The sequence below is a fragment of the Sphaeramia orbicularis genome, chromosome 21 (assembly GCF_902148855.1).
Source record: "Sphaeramia orbicularis chromosome 21, fSphaOr1.1, whole genome shotgun sequence".
NCBI classification, from domain to species: domain Eukaryota; kingdom Metazoa; phylum Chordata; class Actinopteri; order Kurtiformes; family Apogonidae; genus Sphaeramia; species Sphaeramia orbicularis.
The window spans coordinates 22,532,636-22,547,509 of NC_043977.1; the positions used below are offsets into that span (position 1 = coordinate 22,532,636).

The 14,874-nt window shown below is 39.8% G+C and overlaps 2 protein-coding genes across 3 annotated transcripts in view; both read left to right on the forward strand.

Moving 5' to 3' along the window:
- Positions 1-8,909, forward strand: part of myo3b (myosin IIIB) — a 69,747-nt gene extending 60,838 nt beyond the window's left edge. For both annotated transcript variants that reach the window (XM_030124510.1, XM_030124511.1), the window contains 4 exons: positions 1,362-1,462; positions 1,840-1,886; positions 2,284-2,419; positions 8,787-8,909. In XM_030124510.1, coding sequence (XP_029980370.1) covers positions 1,362-1,462; positions 1,840-1,886; positions 2,284-2,392 — 257 coding nt within the window. In that variant the 3' untranslated portion in view covers positions 2,393-2,419; positions 8,787-8,909. The remainder of the gene's footprint in view (positions 1-1,361; positions 1,463-1,839; positions 1,887-2,283; positions 2,420-8,786) is intronic.
- Positions 8,910-8,984: 75 nt separating this feature from the next.
- Positions 8,985-13,814, forward strand: sp5a (Sp5 transcription factor a). Its single transcript, XM_030124517.1, has 2 exons — positions 8,985-12,008; positions 12,280-13,814. The coding sequence occupies exons 1-2, from the start codon at positions 11,958-11,960 to the stop codon at positions 13,354-13,356; spliced, it is 1,128 nt and encodes a 375-aa protein (XP_029980377.1). The 5' UTR covers positions 8,985-11,957; the 3' UTR covers positions 13,357-13,814.
- The last annotated feature ends 1,060 nt before the right edge of the window (positions 13,815-14,874 follow it).

Here is a 14,874-nt window from a genome sequence, read left to right on the forward strand (position 1 = left end):
CAAGTGTAAATTTCTACAGTCCAGCCCCGATGGGGAGATGACCAAAACATAATGGCCACATGCTGATCAGGATCTTCTTCTGGATCCGGGAATTTACGGAAAATTTAACATGGGCTCTTATGGGGAAAACATTTCAATCGTCTTCTTCTCCCAAACTACAGTTCTGATTGACTTCACACTTGGTATACAGCTTCTTTATGATGATGTCAGCACAAGGTATTGAAATTATTTCAATCCGGATCTGATTCTGGATTTGGTGCGACTTAGAAAAATTTTCCCGTTATAAGAGATAGGATGTGGGTTGATACAATAAATCATTAAGTATCAATGATATCAAGTTGGAATTTTAATTTTTTACAGATCTGATTGGAATATGACCAAAACATCGGCTATTTCTGTAATATAATAAATACACATAACTGGGTGATAATAAATGGCATCTGGATACATTTCCCAAAGCTTTTCATTTGGCCGGTAAGCTACATGGCCATTGGTCCTATTTTTGTTGTTACAGTCCTGGAGTTTGTAAAGCTATCCCAACTAGCTCCTGCATTTTTAGACAGTAGAACTCTGAACAACAAATTAGGTTGACTTTAACATATTAAGTTAAGTTTATATGTTTGGCAGAAACATACAATGAGATTGTTTATGATGGGTTGATTTTGTAATATTTTCAGTTTTCTGAATAAATTAATCTGTTATAATGAGTTTCCACCTTTTTGTTTCATTACTAATAATTAGTAATATTAACCTACAGTATGTAGTACTTCATCCAGTTGATTTTATTATTTTTTTCCACTGATTCACCTCACCACCTTATCAAACACAGAACCATGCTTAAATTGTTTAAAATATTCATCAAGACAGTAACAGCTGTCTAGCAGTAATTATAACTAGCACCACAGCACCTGTTTCCAATGTAGACATGGCAGCTCCACATCTGAGCTTCACTGAGAATCCACTGAGGATTTTTCTCTCTTTTGTGGTTTCGGTCACAGGTAGTGAATGAGAAGTGTATCCAATAGCACACTCCACAGTGTCACCTCCGCCTGCTTCCATTCTAGATGTTTAGTAAATCTAACCATAGTCGCCTGTGCACCTGTGAGCCGAGATATAATTAGATGTGGTTTATGTGTGGATACATGTAATTTTAAGCTGTTATTGAGTAAGCTCATCGATGAAATTACATAATCTAACTTAAGTAAATTTGAAGTTTCTGCCACTTTGTCACACAGGGGTGTAGATTTAAGAAGTCGGAGGCAGAATCTGTTTACTGCTGCTGTCATCACCGTCTGTATCATGTCACTGCTTGTTGTTGTTTTGCTTGGTTGGATCACTGCCCCCATTTTCCTCTGTTGCAGGTCCAGTGATGAAGCTACAGCAGAGAACTCCTCGCCGGCGGGGCCAGCAGCCCAAGCTGCTCAACAGCCCTGAAGACAGCCTCTACTACAACCAGCTAAATGTGAGTTCAAAGTGCCGATAAAGGCCTTTGTCTGACTTTGGTTCCACATGATAATACAATTAAACCTACCTGTGCCAGACCCTGGAGCCCCACCCCCACGCTTCTCTGCCTCTTGTCTTGAACATGTGCTTATGCTCTTTATCTGTTGCTTTCATGTCAGGATGTCTGCCTTCACGGTGAATAATTGATGTGGTTTATCAAAGCTGAGCAAGATGCATGCTTCATCAGACTCACTTGAGCCCTTTGATCAGAAAAAATTATGCTGTGACTTCTGATATTATCAGCATCTGCTCGCATTCAACACAAAATCACTTTGAATTAAAAATTAATGACTCTCTGCTCATCTTTTGACTGTGTGCTCTTGGCCCTTTCCTCAGAGAACTCTGGATTACCAGGGGAGTAAGAGGAAGCCGAGAAAACTTGGGTAAATAACTGCTTTCCTACTTACAGCAACTCTAAACAGAGCAGGCCCTTTGTGGAATAGGAGAATCCAGAAATGGAGTTGTTTTCTTATAATGTAAATGGCGAGCCGAAAATAACAGGCTTTTTATGAGCAGTTGCTCTGCGTCATTAGAGAGGGGGTTACATATTAAGGCTTTGTCAGCATGCTAATTTTAATTGTTGAAGGTCTGACTTGTGTGTGTGTGTGTGTACTATAAATGACATCTTCGTTCAGATCAGTATATTTAAGGACACGGCTTCATCTGCAAATATTGTTTTCATTCTAAATGTCTTGTGTTTCTACCATGGTAAGTCTGTATCAGTTCTGTATCTGATAAACTTGGCTCCAACCTCTCACCACTTTTTCTTACACATCACAGTCAAATCAAAGTGCTGGATGGAGAAGATGAGTACTACAAATTACTGTCAACTGTGGAGTCAATCCCCGAGGAAGAGTACCCGACTGCACCCCCCTCCCACCCTTTCTAGTGGGCCTCTCGACAACCATGTCAACCGGTAAGACAGACGCAGCAGACATGTAGACAGACACTCCAAAGAACATCCTCAGCGTTGGATGTGCACTCGTACACGCAGCGGGTATGAGCGCTGCAGAATAAGCGACCTGAGCAGGCAGCGCTCTCAGCTGTTAATCTGATGTGTTTACAAAAACGTTCACTCGTCAATTACATTATCACAACAGTTTTCCATGAGCAATTTTGCCAATTTCTGTGTGCATTTCACCATTTTATCAAAGGTTTTAGAGACATTGACTGTTTTCTTGCATCCCATGTAGCAAAATGTGTTATTATTATGGGTACTTTGCTGTAATAAATAAAAAATAGTATCTTAAAATGTGCTGTGATATTTTACAGATGTAGCATTAATAAATAAACTAAAGACAATTAATTTAACAGAAAGAATACATCATTATGCAGTATACTGGTAGGGAAGGTCTCATTAATAAAACACATTTTGCAAAATCACAGTGGAACCTTCTGTGTGGATATATTACTGTCAGACATTTAAGCTCTGTGGGCTGCAGTCAACAAATATTCTCGTTATCCTTTTTCCTATTAAGAATTTACATGAAATAATTGTTTTAGAATAGTAACAAAATGTTTTCAAAGTGAAGAAAGGTATTTTAAGGCACCAACCAGCAGTTGTTTGTAGTTTAATCAAGATAAATGACAGATATTTGATAATTAAAATGTTTTTTGTTATTTTCCGCTTATTTCCTAAAGGATCATTTGACTCGTTGTTCTCTACGTTCTCGCTAAAGGGCCCTCATCTTGCAGGCAGAGCATCTCTAAACTCTGCTGTTAACTCGAACTGGGAACATCTACCTATTTTCGAGTATTATGTCGATTGTCTAAGACTGATCCAGAGACAAATCCTTCTGAAACCCAAAACTCTCCCTCCGTGTTCTCCCACAGAGGGCTGCCGGTAGTTAGAGGGGCTTTGTGCTGTCTGAGTGCTGAAATCACCACACATAGCCTCACAGAGGCAGAGCTAGACCTCACTTTGAATTTCACCCTAAACACGGGAATTTTCTTTTAAGATGTGAAGTGTCGGAAATGCAGGGCTGGCGAGTTGATTTGTAGAGTTTTTTTTTTTTTCTTTTCAATTTGCATATCATTTACTGCATCTCCCTTTGTTGACACCCGAGGGCCTGAGAGGAGATTTTGATCTTAATAGGAAGAGTAGGGTGGTATGACTGAGGAGCTCATCCTCCTTACACTCAGCGGGGAAACATTAGAACTCTGCCTCGATAGCGAGACTGGATTCAGTCAGGTTCAGGTTCATGTGAATCCTGGTGGGTTTACAAAGGCCTGGAGTGATCAGCGGATAAAACTGTGCAGATCTGTGAGGGTCAGGCTCAGGTTAAGACACTAAGCAGTGACTTATCACTAGCAGATCACAGTTAACCTTGTTTTATTCCATTTATATGAGGTGAAATAAAGGCATTTCTTTAGAAAAGTACAATTAAATTTAGTAGATTGACTGATTTCAATAGACAACAGTGTGTTTCAAGTCAGTCATTTTCTCAGCAGTAATTATGCTGCGTGCAGTGCTTGCTGTAGTAATGTGGTTATTCCAGATTGTTTGAAGTGTTGCTCATCTGCTGGAAGTAACACAGCCTCCACAAGACCACAAAAAGCTGTATTACACAAAGCAGCCATTATATAATAGCATTTGAAAACGTTTTTCATTTTTTTCCCATGTCAGTGAATCTTGTTTTTGTGGTTTTGCTCTCATTATTTGTTGTTTTTAAGGAAAAAGAAACCACAAATCAGCTGTTTCTGCTTCTAAATTAGCTCAGTTAATTATGTGAATCAATAAAAAAGGCTTTTGTCCTCTCCATTTTTGTCATATTTCACAGAAATTGATTCGGAGTGTGAACTATAGACCACTGGCAGTGTTATAATGTGGTGTCACAGTTAGTTCAGAAGCATTTCACCTCCGGTCGTAGCCACAGATCCTGCAATAATTAAAATCCTCGTTGTGCATTACTCCCTTGCTGGGATAGTTGGTTCCTCTGAAGAGCAGTCTGAAATAGGTCACCCCAGCACCCTGTAGTGCATCTTAAAAGTACACTGAATCAATTAAGTGTGATCATGCTCCCTTGATTATTTTGGCCCTGTTTTACCACGGAGAGGAATTTCAAATAGGCTTCTACTTTGAATAACAAGGTTGGACTGTGGTGACAAATGGTGCCAGAGTGGGTGTTTCTTCCCCTGTTTTTCTCTGCCAAATTAACTCCCTGGCTGATTGCCTGCTTTAGCATATGAGAGGAGGTGAGCGGAGGTGTACACGTAATTGCCTTGGTTAGCTGATTATGTGTTGCAAAAGGCAAATGTTATGAAATACTGTCGTCACTCTCATAAAAGATGCTCTGACCTAATGAACTGAAGCTTCTGTGTTTTCTTGGACTCTGGGTCTTGAAGTGGTCCGAGGGACAGTGTTTAGTCAGCGTTGGAAGCCTGACACCTGTGTTTTCTTTAATACGTCTTCATAAATCCAGCTTCCCCTTGTTTTTCCTCATTAAATCTGACAACATCTGGTACGCGAGAAAGCACTCCTTTAATGTGGCTAACGTTACTGCTGGTGTTATTCTTGCCATTTTAGCTATTTGCTTCACTCGCCGCACTTTCATTAAAGCTACATCCAAGGCAGCTCCAAACACTGTTATCCAAAGTTTTAAACCACCTTTATGAAAATCGCTGGAGCTGCAGCCTTAACAAATGATGAAAAGCTTTTATTTTCTAAAGAAGCATACTTACCTTTTCACCTAATAGTGATGTCTCACTTCAAAGAGGGAACACGATTAGGCCAACATTGTCCTGTTTCTATATCCTCTGAGTTCAAAGGGAGAGTTTGAATACCAGCATTTCATGTGCAGCCTTTTCAAATACTGTTTTAATGCAGTTTACGTGCTTTTGATATCCAGATGTTTTAGGTTTTTGCCACACCACACTCTATCATTGCATGTGATGATGCTCGTTTAGTTTAGCAAAAAAGTAAAGAATTAATGTAAACATTTTTAGTTTTATTTCCTTAATGTGAGTGAGGAAAGGGCAGGGGAGAACAGATGCCAAAAATAACTCCAAACTTAGCATTGTGATGCTCTTTGCAAGGTAATGATTGGTACCAAAAAAAAAGCATACATAAGCATCAACCAGATGTCAGATGTGCTGAGGGCCCTGAGCAAAAGAACATTCCCTAAAGACGGCATTAATAAAGAAACTGGTTGAGACAGAGAGCGTAAGTAAGAGGCATGGAGGAAGGAGGAGATAAAAGAGTCTGTTGAGTACATACATCAAAGGTCTCTTAATGACAAGGGATGCCATTAGGGTTACAGTGGCTTTTGTTTCAGCTTCCTCACACCTGCAGTTTGCTGAGGTTATTCAATGCACTGTTTTGTTATTAGCATTTGCATGAATATAAAATGCATGCAAGAGGAGATTGGAGTTTGTTCCTGCTAATCTTAGTGGTGACCAAATGTTTGGGTCAAAATTCCAGCTTCCTTCTCAATAGAGACATGTTACCGTTTCAGGATAAACAGGGATAAGGCTTACGTAGAACAATAGAAACAGTATGGAGAAGCTGTTATCCTGTACACCATGAAATTTATTGACTTAAAAGTTTTGTTGGTGCCTCCGGTGCTGGAATGGGATTTGACAAATCAGAGCGTGAAATTGTGATTAGCCTCTCTCAGTTTGTAGACTGAGTGGGGCACAAGCACACTTGGCATGGCCAAAGGTGTAACCTGTTTTATTTTGCCCCAGCACTGCTTTCCCAGATGGTGGGACCAGCTGCCGTTGAATAAACGTTGGATGGGTAACAGTGTGAGAAATGCCACGGCCTTGTTTCAGCCTGAGATTTGTAACAGAATGCTTGGACTTCGTACCAGTGCTAGGAGGAATATTTTTTCTATTTAATTTGTTTTGGTTCTGGTCTTTATTTCCGCATTCTATATACAGACAGGTGCAGCCGCCATTGCAATAGTGAATTGTTAGTTTTCTACATTTCTGCAAACATGGACACTGTAATCCCAGTGTTTCTGAAACAAAAATCTGTTTGACATCAACATTTCATGATACATGTTACATCAATATTTTATTCTTTGAACAGTTTTGTGGTGCTTTTGGCAAGAACATCGTGGTAAATTGTTCAAAGACAGCATATTTTGTTTGTTTTCTCAGTATTATTACACTTATTAAACTCTCCATGGTTAAATTGGAACTGTTAAGATAACCTCCAGTTATGTGCAGGAAGCTGGTCTACTAACTGGATTTAAATTATAGACGTATGTATATAAAAACAGTGATATTTGGAGAGATTTTTGCCGACAAATTTTCATTTGCTTAAGAAACTGAGATATTTGTGTCAAGTAAAGGCAGTTCATCTTTAGAAATAACAAATCACAGCCTTATTTTGAGCTGCTGCATCAGAGGAACCTGGAGCAGATGAGGATCAGGACAAGCAACCATGATAAGAGGGAGAATGAGTTTTGATTTGAGGAAAAACAGCAGAGATGAGCAGGTGAGTGAACAGCTTTAACTTTGCTGTTTTCACTATTAACACCATATTATGTTTCTGTTTATACCGCACCAAAGTGAAGAGTGATTGTTTATTACTAGCAAAAGTGTTAAAACTTCCCCCAACAGAAAGTAGCATGAAGACACAGGAGGAGGTTCACTAATTATCCATCCATGCGAAAAAGTCATCTCTCAGACTGCATATAAAAATAGTTGATAGTGTGTTTCTCTGAAGTGTTTTGTCTCTCTGTTCTCCTTCTAAATGGCAGCAAAGTGGACTCAAAACAGAACTGGTAAACCTTCATCTGCAAACTGACTGGCTTTAAAAGGAGGATGAACACACTACTCCTAATTACAGTGAACTGTTAGAGTATGGGACAGGTCTCCCATAGCCACTGGGAGTACACATATGAAATTCAGAGTAGTTTACATCTCTGTCTCCTTGTTTAATACTTTTATTTTTACCTCTTGTCACCTAATTAAGATTTACAACAGTAGAACACCACCTGCTTGGTCTAGTCTTACACTAAAATGTTAATAGTTTGAAAGAAACCAGAAATGTTTGTACTTTCGCTGTGCCTCACAGTGCACAAAAGTGTGCTATCAATGTGCTTGATCAGTCGACTGCAGATACACTTATAAAATAGAGTAGAAAATTTCAATACACTTGGGGTTTATTGTGCACTGTTTGGATTTTCAATTTATAGATTAAACACTGGGATTTGTGGCTAAAATGTGCAGTATCACAATATATTACTTTGTTTACAGTATCATAAAATATATTGCACTATGTTGACAGACGCTTACCAGATTCACACCAACACACAGTTCTTCTATAAACTTTAAAGGCTAAAACATCATGTAAAATCTTTGTTCCTCAAAAGCTAAAATATCAGAATGTAAAAGCATCATTGGTCCGACGCATCACAGTAAGATGATTGGATGTGATGTCTTTATTCCTGTGAGATCACTGGAGACTGTAACCCGGTACATACATCATTGCGAAGGGGGAGAGTTCCCGCTTTAATTCTGGATTAACGCATCTAGGGTGGGCTCAGAGAAGGTAAAATGACCTGTCCCGCCTTACGTGACCCCGGGCCAACCCGCACATTGCCAAGGCTTTGCTCTCTTTGCTCTTGAATATGCAGGGATCCCCTGCTTCATAGGTTCAGAGGAGAGAGAGAGGGGGGAAAAAAAGAGTTGTATCGCATTGCAGAGAAAATTAGTGAGACCAAAGTTGGAGTTTCTGTGTGTTGGGGGCTGCGAACAATGGCAGCTTTCTGTCAGACAGCAACTTCAAAGGTCTGCTGAGTGACTGCTCTGAGTTATACTTTGTTGTAGATCACTGAGGAAATTCACAGATGTTTTCTCATACGAGACACCATTATAGCGGCTCAAGTACCCAGTAGCCTCGAGCGTCTCTCCCTCTCCCCCTCTTCCTCTCTCCCACACACTCAAACTCACTCTCCCTCTCACACATGCACCGCCCCACCCCACCTCCACTCCCACCCCGACTCTCTGATATCTCTTGTATGAGACAGATGTGGAACCTGTTTTCTCTCCAACTGTCCAGAGAATATGGAAGTTAAAAAAGGTTCGCACTGTGGCATTGCCCCCCGACTCTGTCAGATCCACAGCCCTCACTGTCAGTTCACTCAACGAGTATCAAAATGTCAAGAACATATGCACCTTCACTTTCTCAGATCCATTTCAGGTCAACTGAAGAAGTTGTAAATCACTCGCATAAAATAATACAACTTGAACTATGAACATATATGATCATTGAATATGAAAAGTATCCTGCAGGACAATAATGTGAATATGTTTTTTCCTCTCTTCCCCAGATTGCCTTCTTCAACTCTGTGCTGGATCAGAACCAAAAAAATCTGCATCAACAACACTCCATATCTGTAAATGTTTATTTATTAATAGCTGTTTTATATGAGTCAAATAAATGTGTTTAAAATACTGAGTTTGGATTTACAGTGCTTTTTTTTATTTAGAGCTCCTTTTGATAATTCATTTAAAACAGTTAGAAATGTGTGTTGATTGATTAGAACATCAGCAAAACTGTTTTCACAGAAAGTCAACATTCCTTTACTGTTTTAACATATGCCATCATTGGAAAATATTTAAAAATGAAAAAAAGTATATGAGGATAAAATTAACCAGCAGTTTGTAGGATTGAATAAGTTTGCACTAACAGAGGATGGTGTCACCTGTTGAACCCTTAAAAATTGGTTCTGTCTGTTTTAAAGGCAGGAAATTAAATGAAAATTGAAACTGAATTAAAGTAAGATAGATGTTGAAATGCAGACCACATGAAAATGACTGCTCCTCTCTTTGAACTCCTGGTGTTCTTTGTTTTTGTCTGCCTGCAGCTGTGATTTTTTAGAGTAACAAAATTTTTATCTTCATTTTAGTCTCACGTAGCTTCATTTAATATTTTTTTGCATGATCACTTTTCTGCTTTTTTTATCCTTCAAATTACTGCATTTAAAAAACTACATGTATGGTACTAACTGGTCCCATATTCAAGGCTTTGAGTGTGCAGGCAGGAAACTGGTGGGGGTCCTCCAAGTTAATTTTCCTCTTGAATGTTACAGGAAAAAATTTCCCTTTAACGGTACAAGTGCTGTGGTGTCCCTGTAAAACTTCAGGCATAGCCATGAGACGGTAAAGGTTTGGAGCAAATAAATTACCTAGGGGACTGGACATTGTGTCAGGCACACAGTCATGAATTTCATACAAACTATATCAAAGTCCTGCTCAGCCAAATCTGTCCCTCAGCTGGAGTGCCATTGAGATGCATTAAAATGTAAGAAGTTGCATGTAAGGCTGAACCAAGAATCTCAAAGGAAGATATTGATAATTTGGTAATTCTGATGGTTCTCAAAATTCACGCTGTTGTCGCTTATGGCATAAGTTTGCAGCATAATTAAGTGCATCGCAGTTAATAAATCATGGTCATTGTGTAAAAATATCACTTCTGCTTTTGGTTTGGTCTCTTTCTAGACCATTAAAAATATAAATTGGAGGATATGATATTTTTCTGACATTTAAACTTTTAAGGCATCAATTAATAGATTTCACATTGCTTCATAAATGCAAACTTGAATTTGTGATCTGTGTTGTCTATGCAGTGCTTTGAGTTCGTGCATGTTTTACACAAAAACACATAAATCATCAGAGCCATTCAACAACAGGTTAATTAATAGTTAATAAGTATTTACACGTGGTTTAGATGAACAACCAGTTATGGATAAAATCACTTTGGCAGGTGTATCTCCTTTTATATTTGTGTCATAATGGTCAAAAAAATATATAATGCCTATAAGTGAACTATAAAGCATTTATTAAACATTAATAAGCCCATTAGTTACACTTTATCTATATAATAAGTCACAACAATATTTCTCTACTGTAACAAAACTTCCACACTAAGAGCCTACAGTCTACACAGTTTTGTTTCATGATTTCTTGCTCCAATTTTGCACAAAATTTTTAACAACCCTCGTCTATCAGCATCGTTGCCAATAGTTGCTGTAAACAAGGTTAATCTCCACTAGTTTTTTTTATCAGTCAGCAGTGTGACTACACCACTCCTGTAGCCACTTTTGTAGTTTAACATGGCTCCAGTTCAGCCCAGCAGGACTCCCCCTTTCCCTCATGACTGTGTGTAAAGCCGTGGGAGAGGACTGGGAACATTAATCCCTTCAAAGGAACAGATCTAATTCAGAATCTGCCGCTCCAAACTAGTCGAGAGGACAGTGATTGTTTCTGCAGGGAAGCCAGATAAAGATCAGAGAGTTGATATAGAAAGCTACAACATCCATTTTCTAAATAAAGTTGACTATTTTGCCTCAAAAATCAGAAAGATCCTGCACATGTTCATCAAACTAGACACGATGATGCGTCTAATGTTTTCCCTTTGCATTGTATTTTACTGGCTGTTCTGATGAAGTAGGCTATGTCTTTTTTTCAACCTGAACTTCCTGTTTTAGATATTTCCACATGACGAGTTCGCAAAGAAACATAATTGAGCCATCATCATTTCAAGTGATGCTTTTGTCACCTGGTTAAAACAAGTACTTCCCTAATGCATCACATTAGTTATAATAATAATAGGATTCATGTGAATGAGCTATTGGGATTTGTCTTTCTTCTGGCTCTTGTCATTTCCAGGCTTAACAAAGTAAAACAAATCTAAATGTGGAGTTAGGTTCTGATAAAAAACAAATGACTGAGCAAAGGAGAAATGAGTTAAATAATTCAGAGGGGGCATAATTAAGTGTTTAATGCAGTGTAGTGGTTCAAAGACACAACAAAGAAATGTGATTCAAATTAGAAATGTAAAAGAGATGCTGATTCTTCAGAGATGAGAACTTTGTGTTGAGTCACTTGATTTGGTCTCTTTCCTCCATCAAACAGCCAAGGCAACGCTCTTGGAGATCTCCAGAGATAACAATGTCACATTGTCACATAGGGTTCTGCTACAAATCCTTAATTACAAAAAGAGGATCAGATGACTACAGCATCCAATACCGGGGTCTCCAGGCGGCATGGGGGTCTTTGATCAAGAAAATCCAATTATTTGTGTATATACATTTCCCACATAGTGATTACTTCATTAATTGTCCCGCCTTTATCTCCTCCCTTCCCATCCCCCCTAATAATCAGCTCCTTTATCCAGACCAACAAACACACCATAGGAGCTTTGTGGATTCAAAGGATTTGCTTTCCCCTCTCAAAGAGCCGCTATTCTTTGATGATTGGGCAGCGGCAAACTTCAAAGTAATAAATCTTATTTCTGACTGGCTGGCGGCCCACCAAAGTCCTTATCAAATTCGAAGAAGTGATCCCTCACTCCTCAGATAGTCCAAGGATATCTGCAAGAGAGGAAGCACGCACAGGGAAGACCTGCTCCGACACATTTCTACGCGAATGCACAAATCCGTCTAAATTAGCGCTTTTATTTTTATTTCTTTTCATCGAGCGGGAGGAGGACTTTTACCATGGCAGCAGTGGCTGTTCTGCGGAATGAGACTCTCCAGGCTTTTCTTCAGGTTTGTGTCCTAAGTTTCTGTGCACTTTGACAACTGGGAGAACTTGTAAACTAAACTCACTCCTGTTGATTTATCTCCATCTAAAAACCCAGTGTCGTATAATTGAATTACTGCCGCTGATTGTTTGTGCGTAATGGCTCCAACTTTTATGTCACAACATCACGATACACGCTTTAGGAATTGAATTTAACGGGGGGAAAACTAAGGGATGATTTGATGGCTGTGTTGTAACATGATTGTAACACAGAACATGTTTGTGTCGCTCATCCAGGATCGCACTCCAAACTCTTCTCCAGAGAACTGTAAACACTCTCCGCTGGCTCTCCTGGCTGCCACTTGTAACCGGATCGGGCATCACCACGGATCAAACCCCACAGATTTCCTCCAGGTCCCTTACGACCCGACTCTGGGGTCCCCTTCGCGTTTATTTCACCCGTGGACTAACGAGGGCAACCCACAGAGCAGCCTAGCCAGCAACTCCACTTTCGGACTATCCTCCAAGCCCCAGCTGTCTGCGCACATCCAGACCTCATTCAGCTCCCACCACGAACTGCCCCTCACCCCTCCGGCGGACCCCTCGTACCCCTATGACTTCTCCCCGGTGAAGATGTTACCCTGCTCCATGCAGTCTCTGCAGTCCACCTGCCCCCCCACCTACGTCCCCGCCGTCAGTTACGCTGCGCCAACTCCTATTCCGCCGGCGATGCCAAGTTTTGTCACGGGACCGTCCGGCCTCGTGCACCAGCAGCAGAGACAGTTGTCCCCAAACCCTGGGGAGGATATTCCGTGGTGGAGCCTCCAGCAGGGGAACCATGTAAGCCACTCTTCCACTCTCGGCCCTCATCGCTTCCAGCTGCAGAGAGGTTTAGTTCTGGGACATACGGACTTTGCGCAGTATCAGACGCAAATCGCGGCTCTCCTGCACACTAAGTCCCCTCTTGCAACTGCGCGGCGGTGCAGGAGGTGCAGGTGTCCGAACTGCCAGTCCTCCACATCCAGCGACGAGCCTGGGAAGAAGAAACAGCACATTTGTCACATACCGGGTTGCGGGAAAGTTTATGGCAAAACTTCGCACCTCAAAGCGCACCTGCGGTGGCACTCTGGAGAGCGGCCGTTTGTGTGCAACTGGCTGTTTTGTGGCAAGAGTTTCACCAGGTCGGATGAGCTGCAGAGACACCTGAGGACTCATACGGGGGAGAAGCGCTTTGTTTGCCCGGACTGTTGCAAGAGGTTCATGAGGAGTGACCACTTGGCAAAACACGTCAAAACTCACCAGAACAAAAAGACCAAGTGCCACGACAAGACACTCGATCATGTCAAAAGGGAAGACACGAGGAATATGTTGTAACACACCTTTAGTCATTTCAGACAGTAGGAATCACTAGTGCAATACAGTTCTACACTAGTTCAAGTACACAGTGAGCTGCATTTTTACTAGGGAAGTTTGTTTATTTTGCTGGTTAAATTCTTACATAGTTTCTAACATTGCTGGTCTGTGTAGCACATTTTTGTATATATATAAAGTTTCATAAGTTAATTTGGGACCATGGAGAAGTTATAACTCATGAGTTTGAATTCACTGTCTATATCATATCAAAGAAGACAAGTTTTCAACTTGTGTTTTTGATCATTGTCTTCGGTGGAAGATTTCACTCCCCTGTAAATTATATTTAATAGCTTTTGTTGAATGAAAGTGTCCGTTTTTTGCTCCATATGGGGTGTTTTTAAGCATGCTCTTGAAAAGATCTGCTATTGTTGATATGACCCAAATACTGTGTGAGAATAAAGATTATAACATTTTCCTCATCTCAGAATAATTCATTTAATCTCATTCAGTTTTATGGGTGATGAAACAGTCTGTTAGGTTTTAGGTTTAAATAAGATTTTTAAAATAATAAGGTTTTATTAAAACTGGACTAACGTGAGCTTTATCTGTGAATTGCGAGTTATTGTCAAAGTTGTATGTCAGATATTCATTTCAAACTGTGATATTATGTTTCCATTGAAATTAATTTTGTGTTGACGGTTTTCACATTTGTATGATGGATAGATCTTAAAGGTCAGAAAGATATGACTTACCTAAAGTACAACATTGTCCAACATTTCTTCTGCTATTCTGAAAACATAAAAGTGTCTGCTCTTAGTAACTATTTATTATATTACTGCGGTTGTTTTGTATAACCTCCAACAAAAGCCAACTTGATGTTGATCGCGGCAAGGTGACAAAAGTTGATTTGTCTTGGCCTGTGTTTAGAAATCAGTGTAAGTAAATAGGCGGGAAATGTCTTCGCATTGTCAAAACATTTACAATTTAATGTTTTACAATGAATTCTAACTGTGGGAGCCTTATTATGCTCAGAATATGACAGGCAGCTGAGTGGAACCTGGAGATGTAGACCTGAGCGCTTGAGAATATAAAATATAATTTACTAAAACCTCCTCAATATTGATGTTTTAATTTCAGTGAAGTGTGACTAAACAGTTAATTGCTTGAAAGTTTTTTTTTCTCTTTTTCATGGGTTAAAGATGCAATCAAATCATGAAAATAAAATAAAAATCCAGTAGCACATTAAAATATATGTGGAATCTCACAGGTTATGTTCACATTTCCTCACAGCTGATGTTAATTTTCCATCAGAACAAAGTGTAAGTACACTCCAGTTTGTTAATGCTCCAACAGAGCTCTTCTGTTTGTGTTGTGCGTGTTCCCTTCCGCTCTTTGCACTCACACCACAGGTTGAGATGAGACCCATTAACAGAGAATGCTTTACCTTTTAGCTGTAATATCACAAGATTCATATTACACTGTGCAGCACACTTGCAGCAGGTTTAATGTCTTATCTTCAGAGTCATTCGGGGCCTTAAT

Excerpts from the sequence above, each read along its gene's own strand:
- sp5a (XM_030124517.1), top strand. The coding sequence starts at position 11,958 with ATGGCAGCAGTGGCTGTTCTGCGGAATGAGACTCTCCAGGCTTTTCTT. Across the intron at positions 12,009-12,279 it reads CTCTCCAGGCTTTTCTTCAG|GATCGCACTCCAAACTCTTC; the intron begins GTTTGTGTCCTA and ends TCGCTCATCCAG.